The 15,284-nt window shown below is 41.6% G+C and overlaps 1 protein-coding gene across 3 annotated transcripts in view; it reads right to left on the bottom strand.

Moving 5' to 3' along the window:
- Positions 1-3,671: 3,671 nt before the first annotated feature.
- Positions 3,672-15,284, bottom strand: part of MMRN1 (multimerin 1) — a 65,833-nt gene continuing 54,220 nt past the window's right edge. For all 3 annotated transcript variants that reach the window (XM_014517131.2, XM_014517132.2, XM_014517130.2), the window contains 2 exons: positions 6,705-6,851; positions 3,672-4,521 (listed from right to left, as the gene is read on the bottom strand). In XM_014517131.2, the coding sequence (XP_014372617.2) occupies positions 4,100-4,521; positions 6,705-6,851 (569 nt within the window). In that variant the 3' untranslated portion in view covers positions 3,672-4,099. The remainder of the gene's footprint in view (positions 4,522-6,704; positions 6,852-15,284) is intronic.

Genomic DNA, 15,284 nt, shown 5'->3' with positions numbered 1-15,284 from the left:
GCAGGAATAAAGAGGACTAAACATGTTATTAAAATGACAAAAGTCATACACAGGGGGATTTGGGCATGTGGGCAGTGTGTTTGATAAAATTCAATGATACGGTAGGATGAGTTAGTGACAAATCAGGGATTTCAAGTGTTTACAGAGAGACATGGTATGTCAGGGGAGAAAGGGTCAGGAGTGTACTCATTCAGGGTTCATGGTGTGTTGAGGATTAGTCTCATAAGCAGAAGAAAGGATTACCAAAAAAAAAAAAAAAAAAAGATCTATTAGCAAGGTTTGCAATTGTTCCCCAGGGTGGTAGGGAACAATTGGGCAAATAGTTCAAAGAACAGTAGGGTATTTTTGCAACAATATATGTATTAAGAGACCCATTATTAAACAATTAGTGGATTTAGCGCTACAGGAAATAAGTTTCTATTGAAGGTGTTTATTTTCTCTTTGAATTTCTGAAGTTTAAATACAGACTTTTCAAAACAAAGCATGAACCTCATTTTTGTAACCCAATGACTGATGTGAGCAAAGAAATGATAAGGAGCTTTCTTTCAGATCATGGGATTCATAAGAAAAACAAAATGTAGTGGGTCAACCTGGACTGAGGTAGGTTTGATACATTTCCTTGTTCTGCATAGGCTTGCCATTCCTCAGCAGGGATTAATTCAAGCTTAGAGCAGATGGTAATATCAATCCCTTCAGGTTTCCATCAATTGAGAACAGGCTTAATATTCAGCTGATGCTCTACAGGATTCCCCTCTAGCAAATACTGCTATGGGATGTGCTGAGTCAGCTCATCCCAGCACCACCTCAGCCATGTTTATGCATAGTGCAGTTTATGATTTTGTTTTCCACATAGTGCAGCTTTAACTTTCTACGGGTGGGCTTGTATGCAAGGGTGGCTGGTATTTTGGGAAGCAGGGCTAGTTCAGCATGTTATATGTGGCTGTGCATAAAGCACAGTGCTACATATGTCTAGCATGGTACTAAATGCTTGGCACCCTCTTCAGGAAGAAGTTTTTATGTGGAGGTGGAGGGAACTTGCCAGGATTAGCTTCCATTGGGGAAAATACAGACGTTAATATATAAATTTGGCCCAACCTGTTCATTCCTGATCAATGCAGAAGGGCAAAGGCTTGCTATATCTTTTTGCTTCCATAGAAAACCATTGACTTAGCTTTGAGAACCATGAACTGGGTCAGCATTCATACTCTATGGATTCCTGAAAAGCAGTTCTGAGTAGAGTGCCTGTCTTCAAAGCCCTCTTTTCAGGTGACAGGACTCTAACCTAATTTTTCTAACATCTGTGCATTCTTTCTTCTTCTTGGTTTATGTTTGGGTGCATCAACTGACAAATATTCAGAATAAAACTGAAGTCTAGCACTGAAAAATGTATTTAAACTAACTTGATATTAGAAGTGTAATCCCTCCTGCCTTGCCCCTTGAATAGTCATTTATGTCCAAAAAGAGTGAGTGCCAAGTGCGTGTAAAAGTCTACCGAAACAGGTTTCCCCAGTCATTTAAATCAGTGTTAGCATTTTACATCATCTCTGTGCACGGTACCATGACTGTACATGACTGTGCATGAAGTATTAGGCCTGCAATTTTTAAGACAAAAATAGAGTCAGGTTGATACCATTTGAAGAAAATGTATTCTATATGGCTATATGCACAAGCTCAGTGGGGGTCAAGCTTTTGGCCAGTAAGCCCTGCCTTCTCCTGCAGTGCAACTCCAGTTTCCTTCTGCCTGATCTGTTGCTAAGCTCTCTCCTCCCTGCAATTGGTTGCTCTGCTGTCTCCTGCACATGCTGTAGATTTGCCACCCCTGCTTATCATTTGGGTTGAAAATGCTGTTTTCTTGGATTAGGCCAATTTGGAATGACTCCTACAGAAGGGAGCCCATTTTACCTGGCATTCATGGTTACTGAATATGAATAATGTAAAGACACAAACAAAATAATATATTCACTGACAGATTTATAGGACACGTCAGCACTGCCTCCCTTCCTAAAACTGACCAAATAAGCCCTACCAACTTGCTTCCACTCAGATGCATCTCTGGCTGGATATCAGGAGAGTAGACTGCTTGGAGCAGTCTTGAGTACATGCTCCAGCTGTGATCAGACTCTTTCTTTCAGGAGAGTTTAGAGTGGTGTTTGGTTGGCACCACTTATGATTGTTCCAAGCTGTATGCTTTACTAGTGTCATGAGCAGAAGTAGAAGCAGTCTTGCTTTGTTGGTGGTAGATCCAGGTTTGGGAAGGAAGCCTTACAGGCATGGCCATAGAGTCTAAGGCCAAAAGGGATCATTAGAAAAAGCTCATTTGACCCTGGATAACACAGGCAAATGAATCTTACCCACTAATTTCTTCTTTGAACAACAGCATATCATCTAACAAGATATCTAGTCTTGATTTATGTGTTTCAGATGATGGAGAATCCATCAAATACATATACAAGTTATTTTAATGATCAGTTACCATTACTGTTTTAAAAGTAAGGGCCTTATTTCTAGGGCCCTACCTAAACTGTGGTGAGATAAAGGGATTTTCATAAGATGCTTGCTTTGCATGGAGCCAATTTTGCAACCTTTTCACGGAGAGCCCCACCCCCCCACCCCCCTTTCCCCACTGATTGGCTGAGAGGCCAATAGCTCATCTTCAGACTGCAGCATTGCTTTGGCATTGCATCTGGCTTCTTAAAATGAGATGTCAAAACTCTTTTGCTTTCCTAACTGGCACCTTGACTGAGTCTACATCACTAGCTCAGCCTCTCAATAATTCTCTCTCAAACCACGTGCTCTATGTCTGCAAGGATTCCCATGCTTCCTTTGTATTCTGGTAACCTTTTTTCTTTTCTGCCAATTCTACACAAAATTGCGGGAAATGCCATTTTCACGGTGATTGTGGAAACTGCCTATTTTTGTGGTTTCTGTGAAGATCATGAAACTGCAAATTAAGTCCCTACTTATTTCCAGTCAGAATTTGTCTAGTTTCCCTTTTTAAGCACCGGAGCTTGTCATTTTTTCCCCTGAAAGATTAAAGAACTGTCTACTATGATGATACCTTTTACATATAAGATGCTTTACAAAATTATGAAGTGAATATAAAATTAATATACCAAGATATTTGACAAATAATATAACACCAGAAGGAAAAGTGACATAATTTGCATTTGATACAATAAGCTATAAAACTATCGCAAGTTCTACGGTGTTGGTTGTAGCCGTGTTCGTCTAAGAACATAGGCGGACAAGGTTCTTCAGGTAAATGTGACATCTTTTATTATTTAGTTGGTCTAATAAAAGATGTCACATTTACCCAAAGAACTTTGTCTTCCAAGTTCTAAGAAACCTATGCAATGCCTCTGCAGTGAATTTGGGTCACAGAAAAAATCAGGACAATTTAATGCACTGTTTGGAGATAGGGCATTTATACATGTGCTTTGGGAGGGGAGGGAAGGCACTTCAACTAGAGTGGCTCCAAAAGCTGCTCTAATTAAAGTGCCCAGAGCATCTCGTGTATCAGTATCCCTGAGCTGAAAAATGGCAGCAGGGGTGCATTAACTAAAGCTCATCGAACAAGCTTTAATTAAAGTGCCCCTGCCGCCATTTTTCAGTGAGGGGATACTAATACATGAGACACTGGAGTCTGCTGGAGCGCAGTTAGTATCATGCTTAAGCAGACTCAGTTAATAAAGTCTGCTCTGATGCACTGTAATTACGAAGTGTTGGAGCAGCCTTGCTGCACATGTATAGGCACCCATGGTGAAAGATTCTCCACTCCTTTGTGTAAGAGCACATAACTGTGTAACACAAGCACAGAACCAGATCAGACCAGTGTTCTTTACACTGGCTCACAGAGGATGATAATTCTACACTTTGCAACCACTGCACACTCATTTTGTTGAGGTGAACATGTCTATACAGTGGTAAGGTTGTGGAGAAACAGGTCTTAGGATTCATGACATTCTGTGTGTCCTGCAGGATGTTAGTGGCTTTTTTTCAGAAACACGTGTTAAAATGAATGTATCCAGCAAGACAGGAACATTTTTAAGGTACTACTGTGCTACTACTAGCTGTTAAGACATTGGCATTTATGACTGACTTATGTACGATATAACAAGTAACCAGTAAATGTAGTAACAGGTGGATACTTGGCTGGGATGGATCCAGTTGCCAGTCTGAGCCAGACTTCTTGACCATAATTTAACTCCAGTAAAGCACCTCCTGTAATTACTCTGTCAATGTACTTGTTACCATTAACGTTTTCAGACTGGAAAGCAAGTTTGTCTATTCCATCAACTACCAAATAGCCAGAGAAACGTGGACTGAATGACTCTATGTTATACCCAAAAACATAAACCCCAAGATACGGAACATGAAACTTTCCAGTTGTTGGGCTAAAGGAAGCTCCATAGTTGACATCCAGATTATTAAATCTGATGGGGCCTGGAGTTGTCATCCCATAGGTGTGAGATGCAAAGAAAGCCACCATCGGTGCATACCTATAAGAACCTTTTGAAAAATCTGCAAAGGAATAAAAACAAATGAGTTACATTTCTTGTTTTTTCCCTCCACGTCCACAAGCTGCCTTGTAGACTAAAGTCAATGTGAATTATATGTTAGTTTCAAATAGGAACTGAAAATGACATAGTATAGAAACTTTTCTTAAGGCATTTTGTCAAGTAGCTTGAGCAGCTAAAAAAGAAGCAAAATGAGTTCCTATGCACTGTAGAAAAAGAAAATTTTTACACAATTAGTGCCAAGCATACCTACGAAAGCCGCATTTCAGGATCATAGAATCAGAAGATCAGGATTGGAAGCGACCTCAGAAGATTATCTAGTCCAACCCCTGCTCAAAGCAAGACTATCCCCAACTAGACCCTCCCAGCCAAGGCTTTGTATAGCTGGGTCTAAAAACACCTCCAGGGATGGAGATTCCACCACCTCTCTGGGTAGCCTGTTCCAGTATTGAACTACCCTCCTAGTGAGAAAGTTTTTCCTAATATCTAACCTAAACTCCCCTTGCTTCAACTTGAGACCTGTCATCTGTCACCACTGAGAACACTCTAGCTCCATCCTCTTTGGAACGACTCTTCAGGTAGTTAAAGGCTACTATTAAATCCTTGCTCAGTCTTCTCTTCTCCAGACACAATAAGCCCAGTTCCCTCAGCTTTTCCCCATAAGTCATGTGCCCCAGCCCCCTAACTATTTTCATTGCCCTCCGCTGGACCCTCTCCAATTTTTCCACACCCTTTTTGTAGTGAGGGCCCCAAAACTGGACACAGTACTCAGATGTGGCCTCCCCAGTGCTGAATAGAGGGGAATAATCACTTCCCTCGATCTGCTGGCAGCAAGGGAACTTTATTCTTGACTGTTGAGCATTATTATTAAGAAATGCTTTTACTTTTCCTCTTTCTCTCTGTTTCCGACCCCAGGGTCTCTTTCTCTGTGTCACAAATCTGTCCAGAGATGGTGTATGTGATTTCAAGCCAGGAATGTTGCTAGATAAATATGGAAGTGGTTTAGTACTCTTGATAATAAATGCAAAAATCAAAATGTATGTTTTTTCCATTCCAGATGAGCATACACACTAATACCCCTGCTAGTGTAAAAAATATTTTACTCATTATTCATACATAGTTATGAACAAGAAGCAGCCAACAGCTGATAAAAGCAGCATTAAAATCACATTTCATATGGCCCAGATGATTTATTTATTTGCCTGGCTGAAGAAGCATAGTTCTGCTTTCCCTTGTACCAGTGACACTTATGTGTCCCTAGGGGGCAGATCCTTGGTTGGTCTAAATCAAGATAAATCCTCTGACTAGATTCATGAGGCTGTGGATCTGACCATAGACTTTATGGAAGTCTTCTATAGGGTACTGCTACTGGGCACCTTCCAATGGTTTTGTTCTAGCATGCTGATAGCCTTTTGGACTCATCTGCCATGCCTTGATGGGAGAAAACAATTAATTTACCAAAAAAGGGAAACTACTGATTCACATACAACAATAGATTGGCCTCCACTGCAGGGCTCCACCACCCTCATATCCTGTCCATATCCAACCAGCAGAAGTCTGAAAATTCTTGACCTTCTGGCAACATTGACCTCTTCACCTAGCTTGTGACTCCAGTGGGTTTGTTCTGTCGCTGACTCACTCTGTCAACTCTATCTAATAAACAGTCCTGTTCAGTATCATTGAGTTGCCCATGGTGGGGACTCGATAAGCCTCTAAGAAAATGGTCCCTGGTCCCTCTGTTACAAAGTCATTGCTATTTAAGATGCAGTCCAAGAAATGCTGGAGTTGTCATTCCTAGTGATGGGCTTTCACTTGCTAGTAGCAAAATTTCATGACATTTCCTTCAAATACTTTTATAACATTTCTTCCACAGCTGCCTTCCTGTTCAATCTACCAGGGAGTTATCTGGTTTTTATAGATAGGCTGATTACCCAGCTCATTTTCAACCTATGATGTTGGCCATATTAAAATAGTGGATTATGAATCTAAGTAGGGATGCACAGGACTTTGCTAGTTGAGCTAAACGGGTAACATTTTTAGTAGCAGTACTAAATATATTTTCTTTCAACCAGTTGCTAGCAGAGGACACAAAACATTTCATCAGTCAATTATGTCAGCAAATGATTAGAGCTCAGTGGAAAATGATCACATCTACCTGCTTACTGCATCACTAAATATTATACTTACCAATGGCCAGAGTATTGTCATCCACCAGCTTTGTGCTGCAGTTGACTCCTCCAAAGGGGTGGCGACAAGCACAAACAAACTTTTGTTTATCATTGATGCAGGTTCCTCCATTTTGGCAGGGGGAGCTATCACAGGCCAAATACTGACCTGTTTGAAAGGGTAGAAAAATAATTTGTGTTGATACAGTCAATACAAACCTGCCCACATGAAACCATTCCTCTGCTGAGTTTTGTATTTAGAGCCAACCTCTGAAAGGGTTCAGCTTCCTCAGAACTTTTCCATCCTGTACTCTGCCTCTAGCTCCATGTTGACACACTCACACAAGAGTTCCAGAGGCATTAAGCCACTTTTATCTCCATATTCCTTCTGGAGCTTAGATAGATAAGGAGGAAGATATTATTACCCTATTGGTTACAGGGCCCATTGTTGTCTAGCATATTTGCACCTAGGGTACAGCAAAAAGCCTTTCTTCCTTCCTTGATTCATTCTCTGTATAGGAAGACATCTCAAAAGAGCAGGTTCATTGCTCAGTATTCTTACTGGGAGCAGACACTTTATGCTGTGTCCACTAACAGTGTTTCTCATAGGCTAGGGTAGAACTAACCGTACTTGAATCACAAAATATGGAATATTTAGCTACTTGAGGTGCACAATTATTTAAATTTAAGATAATAAGATGGCTCTCCAAGGCTCTAAGCATACATTCATTACTTCTGCAATATAGCAAGAGGCTTTAAAATAATCATTTTCAGAGAATCCTTTCTTCCTTTTCATTGTGATAGCCAGCACATACCAAAAACCTATAGAACAAATGTCTTTTGTGATGTACTCAGGTCACCAAATAAGGACCATTTTGGACAGGACAGGATTCTAGTTACTATGGTTTGGTGCTCTCACAAGGAATGCCATGTCTGGATTCTCCTTCTCTTCCATTGTGTGCTCAGGTACCTCCAGAGTTGTAGCAATATTACATGAGGAGAGAATCTATCAGATCAGTGTATCAGAACTTGGGTTATCCTGTTTTGCTCATTCAAAATGTTGCCCCAATTTTTTTGAATATGCAGACATGCCCAATTTTGCCTGAAAATTTAGAAAGGCACTTGTGAACATGCTGAAGATGAAGAGCTCCCAAGGCTCTTCCAGTTGTATACATTCTTCTCAGGATGGGAACTTGCAAATTTTTAATTCTCACATAGAATTATGAAATGTATTTTTCCTTGCTGTGATCTTCAGGGCATTTACCTCAGCTATACTAATACAACAGATTCAGGTCTTAAGACCAGAGCCCAGCAGTTGAAATTATGTATAATCTTGTGAAAAGGCAGCAAGTTGGACAACCTTGTTGAGTGTAAATAATAGGATGACAAATCTAAGAGCTAGGTGGGAGTTGAAAGGGCCTTTCATAGAAGTGCTGATTACCCGGGGGAAATGTTGTATCACCTCTTTTCATAGATACCTCACTAGCACTCATAGAGTTATCTTTAATCTCCAGAACAGGCATTTCAGGTGCTACTGCATTCAGTCACATTATTTCCATGATGAATTTGAGTTCACTGAGCAGAATGTTAAAGCTTTTCGTGCAATGCCCCTTGAGTTTAAACTGATAAAGCCTATGGGTTGGAACACCACAAAATTTCTTGTGTGCCTTATGTCCTTTTTTTTCCTTCCACAAGTATCATCCATCACAATAATGCCTGAAATACAGCAATGCAAGAGCACAGTGGCCAAATGCCACAACACAGCCAGAGATGAAGCACTTGTTCTTCCCCACCCTCCCCACCCCCAGTATTCTCTTTACTTTAGATTTAATTGAACATACATTTGGCTCTTACTTCAGACCCTCGCAACTGTTTAGCTACTCAGCTATTAACTGTTTGCTGTATGGAAGGATGGGGGAGTGGCTAATTCTGCATAGTCTAAAAATATCAATTGCTCCAGGTAAACTAGCTAGTGTGGTTGGCATGCTGAATGCATTGACAGGTCCGTGAATTGGCCTCTGTTTATGTGTATTTCCCCACCCCCAAATGGGAACAAACCATATCTATGAAGCTGACATGAAAAGAGTCTAATGAAAGAACCTATGGTGGGGGTGAGATGGTTATGTAAGGGCCTACAATGGGAGAATTTTACACTAGGTAGGAACACTTTGACAATGAGCTGGTATAAACTGGCCAATACCTCTACTGAGTCCACTGGAGCTGGGCCAGTTTCCACTGTAGTGAGTTCCTGGCCCTCCTCTTCTTGAAAAGGACTAGGACAAGGAACATAGGACATTCAGTTAAGGTGAGGGAAGTCCAGGGAGAACACCATCCTCTAGCTGTCTGCTGAAGCATGTGTGTCTGCACCTGTTTTCTCTGTGTTCCCAGAATGCTTGTAGCTCACCTAGCCAATTCACCTTGTATTTTCTTTCTTTTTGCTGTTACCCAATATCAGTAGACTTCCATGCTACATATACCTTCTGAATGTAGTAAAGATATGAACAGACTTTGGCTAGGAAAATATCCCCAAGTATAGTATCTAATCTCTTTTTATTTAAGACTTCACAAGTCATTAAGGCAGATAAGTGGAAGAGGCAGACTTTGTAAGGATAGTTAAATTAAATGTTTAAGGGGCAGAAATAACAGCAGAGGATAAGATAAATGAGGTTACTAGTTACATGTGATACAGTGGGATTGAAGACAGATGCAATGGTAAGGCAGAGTTCTGCTACTCTTATTGAGGGCAGGCAGCCAAAGTCTCTCTTTAGGGAATAGTTTGCCGATTGCTGTACAAACAAATCTTCAAACAAGTAATGAAACTCTGTCGGTATCTGTTGGGGTGGCGTTTAGAAGCAAATCAAATATTTAGCAATTTGATGGAACAACTTATTGCAGCTGGTCTGATAATGGAGAGGAATGACTACAGTTATTTAATTTGGGATTGGCATGAGAGGGAGTGACTTACAAGTAGTTTTTCAGTCCTTGGTTATCAGTAGTGGACTACCTGTCTGTGACCAATAAAACATGGGAAGGGAAGAGTTTGGAAGCATTTGAAGCCCAACTGGTTGCTGATAGCCACCATGGCTTTCATTCCACAAGACTGTCACAGTGAATCACTTTTAAGTCCACCTGTCTGTTTGAGGCCCTGAAGGGTACTGGAAAAAGTAAAGGCTTTTGTGATCTGGGTAACATGAGCTTGGTGTCTAAGTCCAGTGTATAGGTCTATAGCACAAAAAAAGATTCCCCTGAAAGCAAACCATACATGAGGACCAAAGCCAGAATGGGCATAGATGCTGAATTATCTTTTAGCCTCAACATAAGTTTGCTTGCCAGATCAGGGATAGGGCACATGGACAATGCAGGGTGTAAGCAGCTTGTACTGCAGCAGTTCTATTTGAGCTACTTTTTTGTTAAACAGAGTGTCAGTGTCAGTGGGGGCATCTACCCATACACTTTACTGCAAAGATGACTAATTAGCTCTGCAGTAAAGTGTCACAATCTACACATGTGCCTGCATTAGGGCATAGTAAATTAGTTAACTCCATTGTAGGATAGTACCATTTGGGATAAGTACTATCCTATGGTACAGTAATTTACACCACCTCAATGCATGTGTAGATGGTGATGAGGGCTTCTTGCTGGCTAGCTCCGCACTGTAGCACCTTTATGTCCCAGACAGCCTCTCTGCCACTTGGTACTGTGACCAGGAGGCTGGGGCTGACCCCCCTGGGCCTGCTGCTAGCTTGGGGCTACTTCACCCTGGCTCTAACTGCCACAGTCTCAGGCGCACGTGTATCTGTTGCATCTGGGAACCGCTGACTCTGGCACTTTTAGTGTTTCATGCTAACTGCATGTATAGATGCATCCCGTGTGTAGTACTTTCATGCAATGGCTTTTATGAGCACTAAATTAAAAACAACAAAAGAACCCTCTTTCATCTGTCTGTTACTGTAGTAGACTAAATGTGCAAAACTGAAACAATGAGGAGTCAAATTGAATTAGAATAACAATCAAGCTCTCACAATTGAAATGCAACATGCAAAACATTCAAATGGGCTTATTTTACTGCAGGCTTGAATGATAAAGCAATAGCGGAAGCTTGCATCTCTGATGGTGAGAATGAAAATTTACATGTAACATGAAAATGTAAGTAAAAAAAAAAATTCTCTATTTCCCAACAGGCAGATGGTAGACTTTATAACACGACTCTTCATTTTGAGCCTGCCATCCTCAGTGAAACAAGTCGGTGGTTTGTAGTAAAATTAAAAGATAGAATATAGCTGATTGAAAGACAACAACATTCAGTCTGTATTGTTGTTATCCATTATTTAACAGTAGCACGTGCAATGCTTTGGGGAGTTTGGGCCAGAAACAGGAAGACAGGAAATAAAGTGGAAATGTTATTGAAAGCTCAATAGATTTTAACATCTTGGGTGCTTGATTCTCTGATGGCCTGTGAACAGTTAACTTTAGCCATGTCCAGGTGAGTGTACTGAGATGGAAGGAATGGAAATAAGATACAGAACATGAGAACAAAAAAGATAACATGTATGTTTATCTCTCCATCTCACTTCTATCTTCCTGCTATCTGCTTTCTCCTTTCAGCCTGACAGCCCACTGAAGTCAGCTACTTGGAGACATTTTTCAATTTTGCTTTGCATTCTTTATTCATTCCTAATTCCAATTATAGTCACCAAGAGACAAAATGTAATGGATTGATTCTGCACTCCTCCTATACCTAAAAAAACCTTCAGTAATTGCAATATTGGGTCCTTGATTTCAGCCTCTCTATAACATTAAAAAAAGGTGCATGAAGTTTTGTTAATCCTAACTAACATGCACACCTAGTGCAAACTCATGTAGAATAGTAGTAGGAATAGGTCCACTGATAGCAACAGACCTAATCAACTGAATACAGACTGGAGGCTAAATCCTGACCCCATTAAAGTCAATAACAAAATTCCCACTCATTTAAACAGAGCTAAATCTTGATCACATTAAAGCCAATTGGGACTTTTGCTATTTACAATTGTGCATATGTCACAGAGTCATGTTCTTTGATCTGTTGCAAACCTAAACAGAAAAACAAATATCTACATGTATAATTAGCTACTTGCATCTCAGTGGTAACTCTTATGGGGCTAATACACATTGCTATAAGCTTCCCTAAAACATAGATAGGAAGAGCCTTCTTGGAAGAAAAATATCCATCGTAGATAGAGAACAGATATATAAGAAGGATCATGGTTGTGTGTTTTTTGTTTATACAAATGCAATGAACAAGTGGCATTGCTAAAGGTGTATCTAGAGTGCATTCAAAAGGTTCATCACTTAAGAAAATCTTACATATGTCTTATTTTCAAACCCTATAGAGATCTTACTTGCAAAAAATCCAGGGTTTTGCTATACTCTGCACAATCCTTGCTTTCTATAAGGAGTGACAGCACAACCAATATTATATAGAAAGCTATTTGTTAAAATTCAGAGTCAAATAAATCATACATAGGAATGACATTTATTCATTAATGCTAAAAAATAAGCTCTTGAAACAGCTGGCAGCTTCCTGTGCTCCAGGCAGGTGGTACTAGTGGCAGTTTCCAACAAAGTGGAAGATCCAATAGGGATCAGAGTAAAATCAGATTTTTTTTCTCATTTATTTTTAATTAGGATTGAGGCTTCTGAATTTTCACCCATTCCATCTTGCAATGACAGAGACAATTGGAAAACAGAGATAGCTGAGAATAAGTTGCTGTATTAAACATAAATTATTGGAATGGCTTGTTTATAACTTGGGTTTTGCAAAGTGCAAAACCTTTTAAGGCATTTTTAAGCATTCCTTTTTAGGCATTCTTGCAAGTCAAAAAAATATTTAATTATTTGCCTCTGTGAAAAGACAACTGTAGGCATGATACTGCAATGGTGGGTTAAGGGGACTTCAGTTTACATGCTCTGCTGAATGTGGATTGGTTTAAGAACATCCTTAAATATTTTTCCGGAATAGGAGCCTTAATGAGTGTCTAACTCAGTAAAGCTGGAGCTCTCAAAAATGAACACAAAAACATCTCAGATGCAGTAAATTTGCAGTTCACTTTCTAAGTTAAATGGGTATCCAGGTATAATATTTTTGCTCTGGTCTCTTCTAGACATGGGTATATGAAAATCGTAAATTTGATCACCAGTGTGGAAGGAACCAACACGTTTCTGTATGCAATACAGGTCCTAAATGAATTTAGCAAATATCCTGGGAGAAGTTGGAATAGGAAGCGATGAAAGTTCAATTTATGAAAGTGATCAAGTCCCAGATCCTCAAAATACGTAAGCAATAAAATACCATTTAGGTGCCTAACTAACAATGCAGTGGGGGTGGGAAGGGGGATATAGCAGGTAAAAGTGGAGAGGTACCTGGGGAGTCAGATGTCAGGCAGGTTGTAGTGTGTCAGAATTCCAATGTCTATATTGAGTTCATCAATTTCTGTACCTAGGAGATTGGTGAAGTGCATCCCCATAGGCTCGTCTGTGAAAAGTGGTTTGTAAATTCAAACAAGCACTGAACATCGCTAACCTCATCACCAGAAGCCAGCTTTCTAGCCCAAAACACACCAAATGGATCCAGACCATACTGTGACAAAACATGCAAAACCTGCCAACAATATCTCCAGTATGGAGATATCTTCACAATACATATCTCCATCAAGTGCCCTGATGGAAAATACATAGGAGACACCAAGTAACAACTGCACACCATAATAGGTGCACACCAAAAATCTATCCAAGACAAGAACACCCAACTACCTGTCTCCAATCTCTCAGGCCTGATCCTCCAAGGGAATTTACAAGCCACTTCACTGGTGCCTCCTTCAGCCGCCTCACCAGTGCCTGCATGTTTGGTGACAGCAGCTTGCCCCAGTCAGGAACATTGATCCCCTAGAACTTCTCCATTTGGTTCTGAAGTTTGCTCACTACAGGGAGCACCTGGCTAAGGAGGGCATTGTCAGCATTGAGGCTCTCGGTGGCCTCGAGGAAGGGCTTGAGGACCACCAAGATCTGGAAGATATTATCCCACTTAGTTCTGTTATGGGGGCTGCTGATCCCAATCTCCCTGAGCAAGGCCATCTCATGGATAGCCTTCTGTTACTCCACCAGCCTCTCGAGCATCAGGTGTGTGGAGTTTCACCAAGTCTCAATATTCTGAATGATTTTGTGCTGCAGGATGTTCAGCTCTGCTTGTTTGACCCACAGCATCTGCCTTCATGGTCTGGTGGAAGTAGCCTGTCACCTTCCTGCACTTGGAAATGAGCTTGCTGGTGGTGCTGGTGCCACTGTCCTGCTAAAGGTGGTGCATGCAGGTACTTGGCATGATGGGGCCATGAGCGCCATGAGCCACCTGAACACTGGCCACTCAACTAAGGAAAAGGGCTGGCCATCCACAGCAAGCATCTACCCAGTGCTCTTGTTGATCTCATTCACCTTTACAATGTGCCCCCCTTTCTGTCTGCCATTCCAGGGTGGCCTGCCTCTGGAGGGGGATGGGGGACTTCTTTAAGGGCACGCTTTCACTAGTTCCAGGCTAAGGAGGAGCTAGGGCAAGGGGATAGTGCCTGTGGAGAAGCATCAGCATCCCCTGTTTTGTTCCTTTGCCCCAGATGGTTTTGGCTCACCAGTGCAGGCAGATAGCATATGTGGGATCATCTGCCAGCTCAAAATGATCCCAGACCACACTACCCGCTCACTTCTAGGGTACGGATGCATGTGCAGATGCTGCCTTTCCCTTCCTCAGTAGGCAGAGGCACAGCAACGGGGGGAGAGGCTCCAGCGGAGCCACTAGCCTCCACAACCTCTACCTCAACCTCCTCCAAAGTGCCTTCTGGGGAAGGAGACTTGGCTCTAGGGGAAACTTGAGGGGTGTGGAGCACAAACTCAGATGATTTCCCCTCCTTCACCAGAATTTCCCTTGGTATGGCACACAGCCCTATTTTCTTCCATATCGATATCAGCCTCCACAGTGTTAAGAATATCGTTCCTGGCCAGTGCACCAATATGTAACCTCCTGTGCTTGTCCTTTGATGACTGGTGGGACTTTTTGCTTGGAGAGGGTGTATTTGTTCTCTGGTGCATAGACAGTTTGCTGGTTCAGGCGTCTGTGTGGGTGCTATACGTTCTCTCCTGCCACATCTTTGGTGTTATAGAAAATACAGAGGCTGATCTTCCATGCCCTCATACAGCCTTCACACAGACACCATGGGTCCTGTGTCTCAGGGCTACGCCTCCTCCACACCCCACCTAGTTCATCCCAGATGATAATACCGGTAAAGAATGTCCAAACCAAATTTCAGCAGTCTCTGTCCAGCATTGTGGCAACCGGTTACCAAAATCCTCCATACTGGTATATCTCCTCCACTCAAAAGCTAAAAGTCCATGACAAAACACTGTCTGTGCACTGAGGCTAGGGAGAGTTCACTCTACTTCCCCTCTGCTCAGCTCCTATACTCACAGCTCTGCTGTTCTGTCTGCAGGTCGTCCTGATCCACCTGCGGCCATTGCTGGGGCAATTCCTCTGGCGTGTGGCTGTCACGGTGCTGCCTCAGTCACTTCTGGTCCCCCG

The sequence above is a fragment of the Alligator sinensis genome, unplaced genomic scaffold, assembly GCF_000455745.1.
Source record: "Alligator sinensis unplaced genomic scaffold, ASM45574v1 scaffold125_1, whole genome shotgun sequence".
NCBI classification, from domain to species: Eukaryota; Metazoa; Chordata; order Crocodylia; family Alligatoridae; genus Alligator; species Alligator sinensis.
Note: the sequence above shows the minus strand (reverse complement) of the source record. Positions and strands in the feature narration are given on the sequence as shown.